At 33.7% G+C, this 19,649-nt stretch overlaps 1 protein-coding gene across 1 annotated transcript in view; it reads left to right on the top strand.

The window, feature by feature from the left end:
- The window catches only part of TRPA1 (transient receptor potential cation channel subfamily A member 1), a 39,067-nt gene extending 22,730 nt beyond the window's left edge, over window positions 1-16,337 (top strand). The window contains exons 15-27 of the mRNA XM_035563088.1: window positions 878-971; window positions 1,324-1,383; window positions 2,758-2,856; window positions 3,777-3,847; window positions 4,294-4,441; window positions 7,071-7,160; window positions 7,382-7,551; window positions 9,725-9,854; window positions 9,983-10,165; window positions 11,599-11,667; window positions 13,475-13,585; window positions 14,115-14,212; window positions 16,106-16,337. Coding sequence (XP_035418981.1) covers window positions 878-971; window positions 1,324-1,383; window positions 2,758-2,856; window positions 3,777-3,847; window positions 4,294-4,441; window positions 7,071-7,160; window positions 7,382-7,551; window positions 9,725-9,854; window positions 9,983-10,165; window positions 11,599-11,667; window positions 13,475-13,585; window positions 14,115-14,212; window positions 16,106-16,337 — 1,555 coding nt within the window. The remainder of the gene's footprint in view (window positions 1-877; window positions 972-1,323; window positions 1,384-2,757; window positions 2,857-3,776; window positions 3,848-4,293; window positions 4,442-7,070; window positions 7,161-7,381; window positions 7,552-9,724; window positions 9,855-9,982; window positions 10,166-11,598; window positions 11,668-13,474; window positions 13,586-14,114; window positions 14,213-16,105) is intronic.
- The last annotated feature ends 3,312 nt before the right edge of the window (window positions 16,338-19,649 follow it).

Raw genomic sequence — 19,649 nt, 5'->3', positions numbered from 1 at the left:
CTCTTTTTTTTTTTAAATTGAGATTGATTAAGTTTTGAAAACCTGTGGTTTAATAAGTAGGACTGAGTTCTTATATTAAATTTCCAGAGATTGTGTTGTGGTCTAGTTATAGACAATTAAAAATAGCATAACTGTAATAAACATCAGGTATGTGGCATATTTTTTTCCATATTAGGCTGTGTATTCAGATTCTGGAAAAAAACAAAACAAAACCAACAAAACAACAACAATAAAAGCCAAATGTAGAAACCATGAGAAATAAGTAATCCTTCCCATGCCATCTCTCTACATATATACATAATTTTGGCCTTTCACAATATGTTTCAATACCTACAGACTTTTATTCAAAATGTAAGCACAATACCATTCAAGGGAATTAATTTTAAATTGTTGTTTTAAATATGTTGCAAAATTTTAAAAATGTGGCAATTGAACTGCAATTTAGAATATTTTATATTAAAATATAGTCAAGTTCCACTTTAGGAGCAAAAATATTGCACCACTGCTAGATGAGTACATTTTTTGGTAAGCGTTACAGGAGCACTGTCAGTATTTAACTGTATTTATGATTACTCATCTGATGCAACCTGAGATTTCAGCTTTAGTTTGTTTCATGTGGAGTACAAAGAAGGATGCTTATTCTTGAGAATGTTTTAGCGTAGTTGAAACATTTCTGTTTAATTGATAACAGAATTAGATATGATGGAAGCATCCAAAATGTTACTCAATTACAGCTGATTTTCCATTTGATGGTATGTAAACTTAGTACGTATTGTGATTTGCAAGATAATATCTAAAATAAAACTCAAATAATCTAAAACTAGTTTAATTGAAAAGTAACTCATTCCTTTTTGATTATTCAAATTCATTTTTGCAGATGGGAAGAAGCTGTTTTGACATTCTCTCACTATTCTAATGCCAATAAGTGTCCTTTGCTGGAAATGGTTGAGTATCTTCCTGATTCCTTTAAAGTAAGTTCACTGCAAATATTAAAAACATAACTACACCAAAAAGCCCCTTTGGTTACATTGCATCATTTGCCGTTGTTTTTCTAATGCCATCCTCACTAACATGGATTATTATAAAATAGGAACAACATGAATTCATACATTGATTTAATTTTATTGTCGTACATGTAAACTCTGGAGTTTTATGTATTCATAACATAAAACATATATCTACCATATAACCTGACTGAGTAAGCACTCCCATTAGATGACTGCCATATTTGAACGTCATTTTCTTTAGCTACAAATGTTTTCTGTTCATTCTGATAAACATTATCTGTATCGCCTTCATTCACTTTTCTGTTCATCTTCAAAGCTGGTTTTGGACAACTGCATAATTGAGTCTTCAGAGGAAAAGACAAGTCGAGACTTTTATGTAAGTGGACAAAAAAATTTGTGAAGACAGTACATTTTATGGTCTTAGAATGGAATATGTCATAATGTCCCTGGCAATAACAGCAGTGCATTATCTGGATAATAGTTAACTTAGAAAATCATCAGCTTGGCTTTTAGCTACTAATATTAATAATTTTACATATTTTATGTAGTTACATAAGTGTCCTGATATAAATTCAAATTGACTAATATTTTAACTTCATTCATGAACAATTCCTTGTTACCAATAACTAAATTTGGATTTATGCTTTTAATATGTATTTGTTAAAAAATTGTCAGTATTAGGAAGACTTTTTAAAGTCACTTCATCAGATACTAGCAATCTTCAACCATTAGTCTTTGTTTTTACTGCAAAGACAGTAATTCTCTGTATTTTATGTTTGTAAGTAAAAAAAACAAAAAAAAACACAAAAAAAACATTTTTTTACTTGAAAGCTAGAGAAGTAGACAATACATACATTTTAATGTTTGTCAAGTTCATATTGATACAGCATGTTTGTAGAAGAATATAAGATCTTGACAGAAAACATGGGTGACTGATCTTGTTTTATCCTTTGGGCTGCAAATGGCTTTGAAGTTCAGTTTCTGTAATCTTCATGCTTATGCATTTTAGCAAGTATAACATCAAACCTGAGCAAACTATTGACTTTAACCTTGTTGTGTAAATTCTTACAATCAAGCTGAGTGTCAGAGGTTATGGATATTACAAAAGAACAGTGACAGAAACATTAGTATCTATTAATGTATATGAAATGCATGCATGTCATAAGAAATACAATTGTCATGAATAATTCCAAGTTGATACGTTTCTTTTTTTTGTAAATTCTTGTCCAAAATCTTAAGCAGTAGATAGCTTCCACAATGCTGAAGAGGCATGAATGTTCTACAGTTATGTTATCCTTAAAACCATATTGAAAAAAAAATTATGATCTACTACATTAACAGAAAACTTGTGAATTTTCTGCTACTAAACATTTTCTTTATATTGTATTATCAATGCCATATAACTTTAAAATACAATATTTTCTTCAGTCAGCATAAAAAATTAATTATAGATATGAGAATGACCTTTTTAAGCTATAATATTTTAAGAATATTTTTTTTTTACAGTTTAAAATGACTTTATTCTTACAAGCTTACATCTTGCAATCATATATTGTATTTTGATGGCATGTGTTCACACTGTCTGAGTGACTAATTATTAGTAAACATCAGTGTTCTAATTACTTTGACACAATATTCCCCTTTTTTTTTTTTTCTCTAAAGGATTAGTATTTTAAAATTTAGCACATTATCTCAGTCTTAGACTATGAGTTTTATCATATTCAAGTGCTGGTGTATGTTTATTATTCAGATTGAATATAACTTCAGATATCTTCAGTGTCCTCTGACACTTAACAAGAAATTAAAGGATGGTGAAGATATTTTCTACGAACCACTTGCCATTTTAAATGTAAGTTTTTTATTTTACTTTGACATAATTCCATGCTGTCCTGTTTGAGATAAAATCAAGTGTTTTATATTTTTATCATAATATTTCACCTCCAAAGGTCCTAATTGGATATTTAAAGTATATTGTAATAAAGTATGAGCTAAACTTCGTATAGTCTAAATAATAAATAACTATTCTTTCAGGATTAGATATAAATTCTTGGTTTATTTAAACAGCTATGTGGGTTTCAAGAGAATATGCTGTAAATACAGGTAGTACATTAAGGAAAACTGTTCTCCAGTCCCTGTAGTGACCATGTTCAGGAATATAAGACATTGAAAAAGCTGACAAAGATGACTTTTTTATATGCTAACTGGAAAAAAAAATCTGTGCTTAAAGCAAATTTTACTGTTCTCACACACTGCCAGTCTGTTCTCTCTGTCCTTGGCAGAAAACATTTACAGAACAATCTTGCGGGCTATATTTGATTTCTTTTTGGACTTACTGTTGGCAACTAGATTTGGTATATTTTTTAAGAATAAATTATTTTCTAATTAAATGTAACTAGAAAATCATGGTCATTTCACATCTATGGTTGGCAAAGTGTTTAGTCCTGAAAAATCATATCATTATCAGTCCGTATCTGTAGAGTTTTGTTTTTGTTTGTTTTTTTTTAAGCTTGAAATAGACCTGTTAGCCTATTCTAACAAGCTACAGGAGAGAAAGAGAATGGCTCAATAGGCCATTCTCTTATATATAAGAAGAAGAATTGTGATAGCTTTGGACAAAAGTGAATAAACAAAAGAACTTTGCAATATTTTACAAACACTGTGGTTTTCACTAGGCTAATATTCAGGCTAAGAAGGTGGTCTAGCCTGTTTTTAAGTGCTTTACTCATCTAGAAGAGACAAATTGGATCTTTGCATTTTCTTGTTTTGTAGGCCATGGTACGTCACAATCGCATGGAGCTACTTAGTCATCCTGTGTGCAAAGAATATTTGCTTATGAAATGGTAGGTGTATTTTAATGTACATAAGATACAATATTGCATGTCAGGATGAAGGCTATTGTACCTGAGAGCTGTTTAGTAAAGTACACATACTACTATGACATTACTGAAGCAAATGTATTTGCACAACACACTCATAACCGTAGTTAGATTATGCTAACGTGGTTTAGTACTTAGTAGTGATTCTTTGATGCATACAAAAAAAAAAACACGCTATCTCTTTTTTTTTTTTTTTTTAATATATGGTAGTATCACTGAGTTAAAAAGAAAAGGAACATTTGAGAACGACTGATACACTTTTTTCCTCACAAAGCTCAGTGATTCATCCTGAAAGGGTGTTTGAAAAATGCTTGTTTTCCCATCATGAGAACATTGTTGGCTATTAAATTTAAATGCAGGCTCTTATAAATTTGTAAAGTGTTGTAACTGTGAACATTTTTACTTTCAAGGATGGCCTATGGGTTTAGAGCACATCTGATGAATTTAGGCATATATTCTCTTGGTCTCATCCCATTGACTCTTCTGGTCACCCATATACAGCCAGGAAGACCTCTGAATGGAACAGAAATCTATGAAGCAAGACCATTAGAATATGAGGTACTGAGTTGTTGTACTATTTAGAATATGTTTAGGATTTTTATAGCAAGAAGATGTGATTATTTATGTTTTTTCTAAAGTTATTTGTTATTTAGCAACTCTGAATAGAATTGTTTATTTTTAAACATTCAGCAACAACTTCTGTAAATAAATTTCAATTTACATTTCTTATTTTCAATGTCTTTTCTGAAAACTTCATGTCTGCTACATGGCTATATCAGTCTCTTCCCTGAAGTGAACATTTCTTTAACACTGAAGAAAAAGGATTAACATGTCTAATCATGAAAAGACAGAAAATAGTGGATTTTTTAGATTTTTATATCCTTTTAATTTTCAGCAAAAATAATTGGATATTGCTTATTTTAAGTTTAAGTCATAGAAATAGTTATCAACAATAAAGTGTTTTTGAGTATTCAAATACAGCTTTCTTTGCCTGTGTTATGCATTGCAGGCCCAGTATTTCTTCAGTAGATTCATAAACTGTGTGGCCAAGAGGAAACAGTTTTTTCTAGTCTGTATGTAGCTACTTTATGTACAATAATAGTAACAAATGTAACAGCAGAATTTAGCATATATGAAAGAAAAACTTTCCAAAAAACTTTTGAGTGTATTGGCTGGTTCCTTGTGTAAAAACTTAAAATAAATAAATTTAAAAAAAGAAGTGTTGTGCCAAAATGTGAATGGCATACCCTTGTTTTGGAATTATGATATCTCAAAAGGAAAAACATAACTAGGTAACAATGTAAATATGCATCATGTTGACTTTTGAATATTTATCTGTAAGTCAAAACTACAGTAGATGTAGGGATACTCTAATAATTTGTGAATATTGATCTTATTCATTATATGCATTGGATGAAAATGGTGCTTTAGGTGGGGCTGTAAGGAAAACAGGCCAGGATGAATTCTCTCTTGGGATAAACCTGTCCTCTAGAGATACTTTGGGGTTGTTAGGAGACAGAAACGAACTTTTTTCAGAAGCTGGAACTGCAATAAGTAGGACACCATACTGACCTGACAAAGTTAGACTTGCCCGATCCAAAATGACGTTTTAGAAAAGACGGACATTGGTGCGACTGGTTGATGTCCTTTTTGTAAGTGTTTCCCTCCTGCAGTTAAAACTAAGCAGTATTCTGTCCCTTAAGAAGGCTGTGTTGTCCCAAAGCTGAACATTGTACTAGACTTCCAAAGAAGAAACTGCAAGTACTGCTTTTTGCTGAACCTGTGAATACAGCTCATGCATAGTGTTACACTCCTGTGTTCACCTGAAGGGCCGGAGAGTCTCAGAGCTCTGTCTCAAACTGTGGCATACTAGCATTAATGGACAGAAGTTATTGTTGTGTGGTGAACTCTTCAAATTAATCCATTTAAAATTGTGATTTTTATCACTAAAACCAAGGATTTTGAAGAAAAGAGCCAAGAAAAAATATTTTATTTGTCATTTCAGGGGAGAAAAAATACAAAACTGAAATAGGAACTCAAAAAAAAATATTCTAGTAGAAATGTGAAATAATGTAAACTCAAGGAATATAAAAGGTCCATGAGGATATCCTGATGCATGAAAAAGTCTGGAGAACCCCATGCCCAGCCCAGTCCATGCGGGATTCTCAAAAATTCAGAAGCCAAGACTAGCAGAACTGGAATAATTCATGCTGCACTAACCAACTCATCTTCCTGATGGAAGACAGGAGAATGACAGAAGCAGACAGAGGAAAGATTCTGATTGCCCCAGGTCCTTGAGCCATCAGAAAGAAATGTAGCTGGATGAGGGAGTCCTATCCTTCAGTGAGGAATGGTGATGCCAGTTGGTGGAGAAGCAGTGTACTGATGAGGAGCTGTGAAGTTGCTGCCTGAGAGACTAAAGCAACAGCAGTGTATGTCATGCAGTGGGGGAGTCAGTATCCTGATGACTCTATAATGGGAATGAAGCCTGGAATGCCAGATCCTGAGGGGAGCACTGCATTACAGAACATGGTACTCCTCTCTGAATCCAGGTTAAAGACGGACACCGTAATGGGGCACTTGCTGATATGTATTGCAGCAACACCTCTGGTGGCAAATTAGCTTTACAATTTATTTATTAAAGATAAAATTCCCTGTTGTTATCTATGCCAGTATGAGGCATTTCGCAATAAAGTTGTCTTTGCTGATACTAATTGTAAAGAGAGATGTCAAAGGGAGAAGCCACATAAGGATGCCAGGACTCCCAAATTGTGCATCTTCCAAAGACTTTTGTTGCTATTCCTGACACTACAATATGATAGTGAAGTTATGGACCATGGAATTTATCTTTATGTTCATGTAGTGGCAAAACACACCAAAAAAACGTGGCATAAATACTGCAATTTCAGTTCCCAAGCTTGAACAGTAGTAATAAGGAAGCTGCACAGCGATGGTTTATCATGGGAATGTGCAAACTTTAATATTTGGTTTGTATTAAACATGATATATATGACATGGATTTCACAATAAACATTAGTAAAAGAGAATTTAGTCTGTTTGTTTGCTTCAGATAAGCTTATTACTATCATAACTTGGCAATATAATGTATATATAGTAGGTAGAGTAAAAATAAATATTTTTCCTTTAACAATTTCTGATTTGTTTTGTGCTCTGTTTTTTGTTTCAGGACTCATACTTCACAAGGGTGTGTATGTGTTTAGTTTTAATTATGAGTTTACTGGGAATCTGCAAAGAAATATTTCAGCTCATTCAGCAGGTAAATTTGTAAGGATATATATGCATAACATTAATCACAACCACGTGCATAGCAATTTGTATTATATTGAAATATATCTGATTTTTTTCTAATTATAAGGGAAACATAATTTATTCCTATATATGAGATTAAAAGTGAGAAGAGGATTTACATACTGTTATTGAATTCAGTCCTGTAATGATGCACAACTTGTAAATATGCACCTCTCTCTTAAATCCTAGAAATTGAAATATTTGTTGGATTACTCCAATCTACTGGACTGGACAATTTATACTACAAGCATAATTTTTGTGTCTTCTTTATTTATTAATACACCAGCTCATTTGCAGTGGGAATGTGGAGCAATTGCTGTATACTTGTCTTGGATGAACTTCTTGCTTTACCTTCAGCGGTAAAAATTATTTACATGATTTGCAATAAATATTTTCAATATTTTACAAATTCTATATATTCTAGAGTATAACTGATCATGTGATAGTCCTATTCTTAATTTCTGTATTTAAGCTATACAAGTTTCCAAATTAGGATCATAGGATTTTTTTTTATTATTTTTATTTTTTAACTAATGCACTGTGAAGTAGTTTTTGGTGGTTTTCATGTAGAGAATCACAGTGTGTAATGGCAACTTAAGAAATAACAAAACTTATTTTAATGCTAAGCAAGCAAAGTCACTTTATATGTCTTTTTAAAAAGTGTTTCATTATGCTATATAGACTTTAACTTGAAAAACAAACAAACAAAACAAAACAAAATAAAAATACATACCATCACAAAAAAAAAGAATGTGAATTACAGGGGGCAAAAGGACAACAATATGTTGTTATAAGTAACACCTGAGGGAGGGTAATTTCTTTCATCAGTTTACAGAGTGAATGGCACACTGCATTTTTCTACACCATGATGTCCTGTAAAAGAATTGCAATGGGTGAAATTATTTCTTTAGTTGACATTAAATGTATTTATTGCCATTAATGACCCCAATGATACCAGTAGTACAGGGTGTCTGAGAGTCATGGACTTCAGGAGGGTTATGAAGATGGAAAAATAGGGTGGGTGTAGTGCTTAATACTAACAAAACATGTTTGTACCTGAGCAGGAGTGTCTTGCATAAAGATGACATATGGCTGAACAGGAAAAAAAAAAAAGTGTTTTGAGCTGTTAAAAAATCTAAGTGATAACCCAGCATATATGCTTTTCAGATTCTTATTCCGTGTGGTTTGACAGATAGACAAACATGACATTTGCTGATTAATTTTAACAGCATTTTACTGTAGTTGGGATATTTGAGGACAAGGTTTGTCAACAGAGGTAATGTCATAAAGAGATAATATCTTCATGATATTGCTTCTGCTGACAAACCTTGCCTTGCATGTGTCTGACCTTAGATGACTAGTGAATGGGCTTATCCTCTCTCCTTGTCTGTGTTCAGTGGGCAAAATGAGTATGGAACCTAAACAGTAAAAAGTGCCCAACCTTACTTCTTCTGTGAGATTAAATGCTTCCCTTCCCTGCTTGTTTGTATGTCAGTAGAACTTTACAGGTACTCTACAAGTCGTTTTTCTAACTGAGTCAGGCCATCTCTTCTCAAAGCAACCTGTAGTTCTGTTGACTTCAGTGGAGCTGTATCTAAGAAATACCGATTTATTTATATTAAGATTAGTTTTGCTTTATTTTCAATTTGCTATTTCCAATTTTCTGTTGACTTCAGTGGAGCTGTATCTAAGAAATACCGATTTATTTATATTAAGATTAGTTTTGCTTTATTTCCAATTTGATGTTTTCAGACTTGCAAATAATATTGGGCGGGGGGGGGGCGTTGCGGAACCCTGTGAAGGGATTTTCTCAGTTGCTATTTTCATAGCATAAAACAGTCATCTGGTCCCTGAATCTGGCAGAGGAGATAAATTTCCATATTCAGCTTTTTGGCGAAAACTGTATGACAGCTCACGTTCTGAGATTTGGTTTATGTGTAAACCAGGAATGGAAGGGGCTTGCCAGAGGACAGACTGTTGTTGGAAACACAGGTGACCTAAAATTGTGCTACTCACCTTCTCTTACTGAGCAATATTTTTTTCTGCTCATTTGTTTTCCATACTTTGTAGTGTCATAAAAAGAAAAATATTTTTAAATCAGGTGTATGACTGCTAGATGTATCATGGTGCCAGTTGTCCTTTGTTCTAATCGCTAATTTGCCTCACAAAACAGCAAAAAAATTATTAATTTCCTAATATTTAGAAAACAAGTTGTACAGTATTGTACTTTCTGTGACTATGGACAGAATAAAAGTTGTCAATGAAAAATAATTATCTTGAAATACTGCTCTAGTGTATTAAGTATAAGATTCTGTAATTTAATCTTGCCATAAATACATTTACATTCTTTTTCATGTGAAAATACAAAATATTTAGACCATCTCAGAATGTCTCAGAGGTGAAATGTTTCTTATCACACATAGAAAGCAGGATAACTGATTTCATATTTAAATGTATTGCATATATAACTGTAAGAGACTCTAACTTCAGTATTGAATTTTGCTTATCTTTTTCTGTTTACTTATTGCCCAGGTTTGAAAATTATGGCATTTATGTTGTGATGTTCTGGGAAATTCTGAGGACTTTGATTAGGATTGCTGTCGTTTTCTTTTTCCTGATATTGGCCTTTGGATTGAGTTTCTTTGTCCTTTTGGGTTCACAGGTTAGTTGAAAGGCATAGTTAATTTTTTATCATTATAAATATTATCTTTGAGTAAAGAATTTCAAGAGATTATTTACAAATTTCATAGTTTTGTGGTGTTTTCTTGATTTTTTTTCTTCTTTTTGCAGCAAACATACAGCACGCCACTGCTCTCTGTAATGAAGACATTTGCAATGATGCTGGGAGACATAAATTATCATGATGCATTTCTTGATCCATTACTGAGCAGTGAATTGCCATATCCATTCCTGAGCTACACAGTTCTCATTATATTTACCTTGCTTATTCCAATCCTTCTTATGAACTTGCTAGTAAGTAAACTACTTCTCAATATACAGAAGTGATTATGCAAATATTTATACACAGTTTTGGCATATAGCATTACTTTAGTGCTGACTTGTGACATTCATTCGTTATTTAACAAATAGACATTCTTAGTAACATATTAAAAAGTTGCCTTTCCCTTGACTCACTTTCCCTCCAGTTACTGTACAGTTAATTGTTGTAGAGTTATCTTGTATATCTTCAGGTAGTCGCTGTGTGGAATTTGCTGAGCTTCAAGAAAGTCTTCCCCACTTCCTGCGTTCAACCTAATAGGCAGGAGCACTATTAGGAGCACTTTAGAATAGGCAAAGCACTATATTTATTCTTTGCTGAGCATAGTCCCTCTGGTCTCTACTACATTGCTCTGACTTTGCACTGACAGTGGAAAAATGTAAGAATTAGGGCTTAGTGCTCTGGAGTGATTTTGGACCAACATTCCCTCATTTTGGTCTAACTTCGTGTTGGAGAGACACCCACGTCTCCCTTGCCCCTCCCTTTTCAGTGGGAAGAAAATCCATTGGAGCTGCAATATATTGTTATAGGATCTTTATTAAGATAATTGGAGAACAATGTGTTTAATGAGGGCTTTGGTAAATGCCTGCTCCGTAGACTAGAAATGACGGAATCACAGAATTGTAGGGATTGGAAGGGACCTCAAGAGATCATTGGTTCCAACTCCCCTGCCAAAGCAGGTTCCCTAGCATCATTGCTATAAAGTATAGCTATTATATATAATATAGCTATATATAATATAGCTATTGCTATAAAATAAGCATCATTGTTTAATACTTTGATCTATTTTATCATCATAACCTAGCACTAACAATGATTTACAAAAAAAAAGAAAAAAAAGAAAAAAAAAAGCCACGTCAGATCTTCATTGCACACAAAATACCAGTCAACAATAGAAATTAACTGATGTGCCTAAAGTAAACAAAATGAACTGGAAAACCCATTCATAGTAAGAAAGGGCTAAAATAAATAAAAAATAACTAAATAAATTTCAGCCGTATTCCATTAACATCAATTATTGTTTTTAGGAAATCAGGTTTTCACAGGAGATGAGCATTAAAGGTCAATTATTATTTTTTTAGATTATTTATTGTCACCGTGATACTATTCAATCAGTAGTCAACATGTATTTTTCTCTTAACATAAAAGCAATCATGGATTACAAAAGAAGGGATTTTATTCTTGACAAATCTTTTACATTATTCTTTATTACTAGTAGATAGTTGACCTTAATAAAGCTTACTACGTTTCTTGATATGTGTTTTTCAAATATGCACAATGGAGTTGTGTTTCCAGATTCAAGTGAAGCAAATTTAACCTTAGAGTCATTTTGGATTTAAATGTGAGTGAGAAATACAACAATAAAAACACAATAAAGTGTTTCTTTGATCCTGTGATGTATTTTTAGATTGGTTTGGCTGTTGGGGACATAGCTGAAGTGCAAAAATATGCTGCACTCAAAAGGATTGCAATGCAGGTGAGTAGCATACCATAGAAGCAACAACTATAGGAAGTAGGTAGCATAACTAGAACACCAACAAGATAATTAACTAATTTATCATCAACATCCCTAACTAACATCGCAGCATCTCTATAAAGCAAATTGTTGAACATGGGCACCCTAACTTAACATTATTTTCAGTCATGGGAGTCACTGTCAAAAAGACATATGTAAGCAAGTGCATTTTTAAGGAAATGAGAAGAGCCAGATCAATGAATTTTGAGTTATTTCAATAACAGAATGTCAAAGTGAATAAGTGCACTGTTTGAATTTGGAGTGTTGCCTGTTAAGGTGAGTCAAAAGAGGGTCAAAGTACATGGGAATCAAAAGGAAGCCAAATGCATTGCAGTATACTGAATGCTCATGGTGGTTTGTGTACCAAGAAGATATTCTGCAATGCCAGGTATAACTAAGGAGCTTAGGGTCACATTTATTTAGATATTAGGTATTTAGATACCTTAAGATGTATGTAGACATCTAACAGAATTTGCATTGAAAGCAGGAGAGTTTAGTAATTTATATGCCTTTTTAAATTTATTTTAAGAAACAATAAATTTGTCATATGTTTTTTTTCCTTGTGAACTGCATATCAAGCTTGATTTTTCACAAGTGGAAATACGCTAAGTATACACCTGTCAACTAAAGAGTAAATATTGCTTCTCACAACGTGTTCATAGAAACTGTCTGTTCATATGCTTCTGCATGAAGTCTGTATGGTGAGAACTGATTGTCCATAAAATTGGTGCAGAGAAGAGTGGCTTTGCTCATGTTCCCTGCTGGCTCTGCTTTTTCTAGAAAGTTTCAGAGCCTACATAGTGCCTATAAAAGGAGGGATGTGTGCACAGACAGAATACCCAAAGACAAGAACAGCTCACAAATAACTTCTGCTGTTAGTTACATAACTTACAATCGTGTGTCGTACTGGCTTAGTTCAAGCATATTTGAAGAAATATGTAACATTTCCTTCCAAGAGTTATAAAAATGACTGAAGTAAAGGTATAAGGGCAGTTAATGTTTTTCATCTAAGTATTTTGTTGCCAACAGAATGCTCAGGAAAGGTGGTGTCTTACTACTTCAGACAGTGCTGTGAAATCTTTATTAAGTATGTAACCTTTTGTGTGTTTGATAGGATTATGATTGTCTGCTTATAGGCTTATGCTGTATGTCCTTTTCTTTTAGATACATATGCTTAGTATTTCTGTAGCAATGTGAGAATGAATGGAAAGGTGGCATCTGCTGAAAAGGCCACTTACATGTTACATATTCATTTTACCCATGGGAATACTTTACTCACAGGTGTTGCACTGGCCTCCTAATCTATACTGGCTCTGTCAGAACCTAATAAAAGGATATAGCACGGTTAAAGAGAGAAAGATCACTCTCATTATTTGGTTTCAATATCTGTTGCTATGATAGGTATTCTGTCTTTGAACTTTTTTGCTCTGTAATTCTATACTGTAACCCTCAAGGTAAAAAAAGAGATGTTCAATTCATTTCACAAGAATTAACTCAGTTTTAAAAAAAACATTTTAATTGTAAGAGCGCAAAACTGTGGAATAATTAACTCTGCTAAAAAAACTCAATACCGTTATGAATAGATGGTATCTAGTGTCTGAGCTGCACAGATCAAATATTATACCATGGTGTGCAGTGTAGATATCCTCTAGGACTTGATGTCTAGTAATAGTGATTTGAATGTAATGACATAATTGTTATTTTCACATTGTAATGTGTCGTTATCTTAAGAGAATATATCTTACTCTAAATGCGAAATAATGTTTAGGTTAATCTTCACACAAACTTAGAGAAGAAGCTGCCATTTTGGTTCCTAAGTCGGGTGGACCAGGAATCAATCACCGTATATCCTAACAGACCAAGATACTGTGGATTTATGGTAAGATGTTGAATCTTAGACTAAAGATTTTATATGTGTTATGATTGACTTAATTTGTACACAGATTGCTAGCAATGTTGTATTAATAAAAGACTTGATCATTATCTGATATCACTAGAAGCATGTTTAGACTATGACTGTCTTCACTGAAAATGAACAGTCAAGTCTTCAGTTTGAGTGCAGCCTAATTTATTCAAATATAATTAGTGTTTGAGTTCTTAGTGATCTGTGACATTATGAGATGAGACAAGCTACAGAAGTTATTCAGACTGAAAATGTAATTACTCCCTTTTGGCATTTCTTCTTTTATTTGTTTACTTTTAATTTCAACTGTTGTTGGTAGACTGAATTTTCTGATTAAACACATTTTGCAAAACAAATGTTTGATATACTAAAAATAACTTTATAACTGAAACTGTTTTTAATGTTTAACAGTGTGTTGAGACTGTTACCATTCACCCTTTTGGGATTTTTAATCTGTTTTCAGACTATAAAACCTGGTTTCATTTTGGTACTCTGTTTTGTTTAGAGTGTGTTCCAGTATTGCTTTGGGTGTGAGGACTCTACCACAGATGCTCAGAGCACAGATACAACCTTAGAACTGGAAGTTCTGAAGCAGAAATACAGGTATTCTTTGTGTTACTTTATTACTGTAAACACACCCAAAATTACAAATATATTATTTAAAGATAGTGTTCTAAAACTCAATGCTACACCTGCAAAGTAAAATCCAGTGTATCTTTCGTCCTTAAATAAGCTCCATCACTATGGTAACTTAGTATTTTATTTCATATTCTGTAATGTATTTACTTTCAAAATACTTGTGGGTTAGAGAAATATTTTTATCCCATGGCAGCAAAGGAGGAGGGGGTTGATTGCACATTAAACTGAACTAAACTAATGAGGAAAATGCACTTTCATTTCAAAATCAAAGGTTTGTACATGGAGGTTTTCCAGAGTTATATTAAAATTAAAATTAATGTAATTTCAGTTGGTTTGCAGATACACACAATCTGTAACTGACTTTGCAATGGTCAGATGGTAAATCTGCTTCAGCTTTTTTCCCCAAAAATGGATGGTTGTCCTGGCTCTCCTTCAAACAAATAATCTGTTTCCTAAAGCCTTGGAAAGAATTCTCTGTATTGTACTTTTCTTACTTATCTTACCAATGTTATCCATAGGAATGGTTTCAGAAAAGCCTTCTGCGAATGTACAGCTAGGAAAATCTATTTTTTCTCTCTCTCTCTCTCCCTCTCTCTCTCCCCCCATCAGTGCCTCCTCCCCGCCACCCCCACGTTCTTTCTGTCTCTCCTTTTAATCTACTGAATTTTTATCTTCCTGCACATAATCTGATGACGTATGTAGGACTGAAGCATGTAGTATTCGGCAAGAATTTAGAGGATGTGGATACACCCTACAGATGTTGGCAAACCATGGAATTTAACAAGTCTTTCTTCAAGTCCATGCCACATTGGTGTATTACAAAACAGCACAGAATACACTCTGTTTTTCCACAAAGAGGGAAGAAAAATAATATTTTCTATAATTATAAAATTCTTTGGAATGGAATAACTTGTGGCCACTTCACTATGGAAAGTTATACTTTCTGCTCTGAAAATACTGTCTCAAAACTTTGTTTTACTGTGTTGCCAACATGTTTTTATTGTCAGGGTTCAAAACAGTATTCAGTTCCTGCTGAAGCTAGTAGCAATCAGCACTGAGTGTTTACACTTTGTTTTGTTTTGTTTCATTTTGTTTTCATTAATGCTAGCTAATTGTTGCACTACTTTAATTCTTATGATACTTGTTTGATAGCCACATGAAAACAACAGTAACTAAGGAAACCCCACAGTGTTCTTCAAAGAGAGCCTTTTCAGTCACTCTCTATATGATTTTGTGCTGTAATTTTGTGAATTCTGAAAAGCAGATTTTCAAAAAGCCTGCTTCACACTTTCGTAAAGACAGTTTCTACACACATTTACTATTTATTCCGTTGTTCCTTAAAAGTTAACAGATAATGTGTTCTGTATGTGTGGTGCTAAATGATGCTTTTTATTTGTATCGATTGCACTTTGGATAGCACTTTTAAAGAGATAATTATGTGTCTCATCAGTTTGACCCATGTGCTGTTAAAGTAGTTGTGAAGTCCACCAGGTGTCTGTGAATGCTTAATTGCCATTGCATACCTGGTCTTTTTTCCTTGTCAGACTAATTGAGTCAGAACTGTGGAAGGAAGTTAGAATTTTACTTTATTTGAGAGTGAGACTGCTCTTACATTAAATATATGTCATTTATCTCAAGATCCATAAATTTGTTCTTTAATCTTATTTTCTGGAACCTGGAAAAGTAAGAAAGCTTGCAAAATTAAATGTACTCCAGAGAAAATTATTTGTTAGCAGAAGGGTGAAATTGAGGACTGACAGATCTTTTGTATCTGTCCTTTGAAACCAAATGGTAAAGCCTCTTTTATGCATATTTTTCTCATTCTTTCTTTCTTTCCTTTTTTTTTTTCCCCTTTAGGCTCAAAGATCTATCAACTCTATTGGAAAAGCAACACGACCTCATTAAACTGATTATACAAAAAATGGAGATAGTGTCAGAGGCTGAGGATGAAGACAGCAATGATTTATTTCAGCACAAGTTTAGGAAAAGGCAGTTAGAGCATAAGAATAGTAAATGGGATACAGTGTTAAAAGCTGTTAAAACAAATGTGCCTAACCCAAGCACAGAAAAGAACAATAGCTTCTTCTAGACATGTCTGTGATAGCATTGTGTATTAATATTTTGCTTTTCTTTGAGGTCAGTTATCTTAATGTCTGTGCATAATGTCAATGTGATACATTATTTATTCAAGTATAAAAGCCAGATCCAAAAAAGGATGTAGGTGCTCAAAACAGTATTTAAGGAGACTGAAGATGTCTACATCCAAAACTGTGATCCTGAAAGTAGCTGACTAATCAGGAAAGTGCCTAACTTACCAGATGCCAGCCTTGCTGCTCTGACAGTTCCCAAGGCTTCTTTCTAGGTCTATTCCTGAATTTGGCCCTAATGCTGTTAGTTATATACTTAATTACAATGTTTTCTGTTACAACTATTTTTAGAATTTCAGAATTTTTTAAAGTTCAAATTCCAATTCATCTAGTATTCAGATGTTTTGAGAGAGCCAATGGGATTTATGTAGACTAAACAAAAAGTAAGAAACTAACCTGACAGATTCTTTGGAAGCGTTGCTGAGTAAGGACTGCAGGATCAGGCCTGAAAGGTAAGAAATAAAAAAGATTACAAAAATGGAATGTAAGGCAAGAATCATCTTCTTTTGTGGATAACTATATGCAACTCTCAGAGGAATCATTTGGACTAGTATGCCTATAGCAATGGTAGAATGACATGCTAAATACTAGTAATTTACAACTTAATGTCCTTATACTGCTAGTGTGATTTTGGCCTTCCTGATGTCATGAAAACTGACCTTGCTGCTTTAATCTGCACACTGGTTTTGTTATTTACTAGATATTCAGTGAATTATGTAATATACAATAATATACCAAATGTGGAAATAAACATGAATTAAACTGTGTTTAAGTACCTGAGTATATTTGTTTCAAAAATAGTGCTAATAAACTAATTATGACTATATGTGGTTGCAGTCTTCTGTGGTTTGCTTTTGAATTTAGACAATTTGTTTAAGAGCTTAATATACATTAATTCTTCATGTAAGGAACAATTACGGTTCCTGTTTATTGAAAAGCAAGGTAGACACCAGAAAATTAATTCACACTGTACAGAACTTGTCCAATCCTCAAAAACCACAGAAAGATGCACTGCTAATCAGGGAGACTTGTACCTTAAAATTACCATGGACGATGCTCTGTTCAGTAAGGAAAATGTTTTCTCATCCAACTGCTTTATCCCAGTTTTGAGACTTTTAATCCTTGCCTGGTAAACAGAGAAAGGAGGGGGTTATCACTTTTTTGCGTATTACTCTGTACTTACTCAGGTGAACAACAGCTTAATATCTAATGGTAGATGACATCTGAAGAGATTCAGGAAGCCTTTGGAGTTCATTTCTTTTCACTCACCAGATTCACTGATGCCTTTGAATTCCGTAGCATAAATCCACAGCAGCTATCACTGAAATTGTTTGCTGTTAAGATTAAAGCTCTGTTCATTTTTTGCCTCCCAAAAAATGAACAGGCATTTGGTATGTAATTGTGACTCGATAAAATTAATCCCAAATAGCCTGAGGCAAAGCATAAGTACTTGGCTGCAGCATTCAGGCAATTAAATGGGACATGGACATATGCATTGCTGTATGAATGTGTCCACAGACGTACTCCTTGGTGCCCCACCGCTTGGTGAGTCTGCCTCTGGACCAATTTCTGACTGTGCTGTTGAGATCTGGTTTGTACCACCACTCTTACCTGCCCAGGTGGAAAGTAGTTTGGTACATGGAAAGAGAATCATAGCAGCATTTATTTTTTATTTTTCTAGACAGATAGGGAGTGAGGAACGTGTGCCACAAAGCACGCGGCATCTGCCCTGCAGGCTGCAGGAGGAGCTGCTGTGGGTGCTGGTTCAGGACCAAGTCTGATATGGCAGAGTGAAACAGGGAGAGTAAGCAGAGTAAAGAAGGTAAAAACGAAGGTAACTGTAGTCATTTAAATTGCATTGTGACTTCTTATCTCCAATATATTTCTTTAAATAAACTGTTCAGATTTTCTGAGCTACTGTTCATCTATGGCTCCCTCTGGCAGCTGAAAATGGAATGTCCAGGTTCTCGGGTTGAGGCCAAACTTGAAAAAAATGCAGATTTTTAATTCTTACAGCCAGAAAAGTTATTTCAAACTGGTGACAATCTATACCATTAACACTAGATGGCAGTGAGTGATAACATTTTTGAATAAGTAAATTGGGCCTAAATGCATAGTTTTAAGTGAAAGGGAACAGGAACATGGTTACAACAGAAGCAAAGTAGTCATCACTCATAGTTTTGAAGTTTGAGCCTTTCAAGCAGAACTCTGATATACTTATACACAGCAGCCTCTTAGGACAGGGATTTAATCTTTTCTGAATTGTTAACTTTCTATTGGAGATTTTTTTTTCTTTTTTTATTTTCTCAGGCTTTACTGCTTTCATTCATTTAGCAGCTGTTATTATGATGGAAAGTATGGGTAACCATATCCATCCTTCCCACGGAGGCATCCAAACCTGATGCGAAAGCCACTGCATAGTTTGTCTGCATAGAGGACAATTTGATGGTGGAAGATAAGAAAATTCCAGATCTCCAAGTGGTTTTGTTTTATTTTATTTACTGTGATTTGGCCATAGCAGGCTTGCAGCCTGTTAAAATTCATAGCATCTGCTCATCCACAAAACAAGTGACCTACCACACTGCTTGGAAATCCAGTATGGGTCTAAATCCCAATATTGGCTCATGGTTAGGATGCCAATGCATATCATGGCATATAGAAGCGATTTTATTTAATGACAAGCTTCTGAAAAACTGTAGAGTATGTCATAATACATTTTAAAAAGAAAAATGCATTCATATAATCAACTATCATTCACACATATAATGTAAAAGCCATTATTAAAGTAGACGGGTAATATTTTAGCCATCTGGATTTAAGGAAAAACTATGATATATACATTGTTTACTGGAGAGTTTATATACAAATAGGTAGTTGAGTAGATATTGGGATCTATAGATATATTGTTATAGGTAGTTTCTCCTGGTTTTAGTATGCACTCTCAGGCCATGAGGGTAGAGTGGCAAAGTAGTAGTCATTTCCATTTTGGTGATAGTAGGGCTATACAAACCAAGGGAAAAAGTAAAAAAGCTTACAGTGGTTGGTATATGTAGAGCCTAGATTTTAAGCTTAATGAAGGAGCACTTCTCAGCAGGTACAACAGTGGATAGAAAACAGTTTAACCACCTGTATGTTAATTAATATGCAACCAAAAAACATTTTTGTCAACGGTTTTTATATGGAAAAACAAGGTATTTTATAACTATCTAATATCACAACATTGAGTTAGATACTTAACTTTCTATGGAAATCAT

The sequence above is a fragment of the Cygnus atratus genome, chromosome 2 (assembly GCF_013377495.2).
Source record: "Cygnus atratus isolate AKBS03 ecotype Queensland, Australia chromosome 2, CAtr_DNAZoo_HiC_assembly, whole genome shotgun sequence".
NCBI classification, from domain to species: Eukaryota; Metazoa; Chordata; class Aves; order Anseriformes; family Anatidae; genus Cygnus; species Cygnus atratus.
The sequence above is the reverse complement of the archived record's forward strand: the minus strand, read 5'-3'. Positions and strand labels throughout refer to the sequence as shown.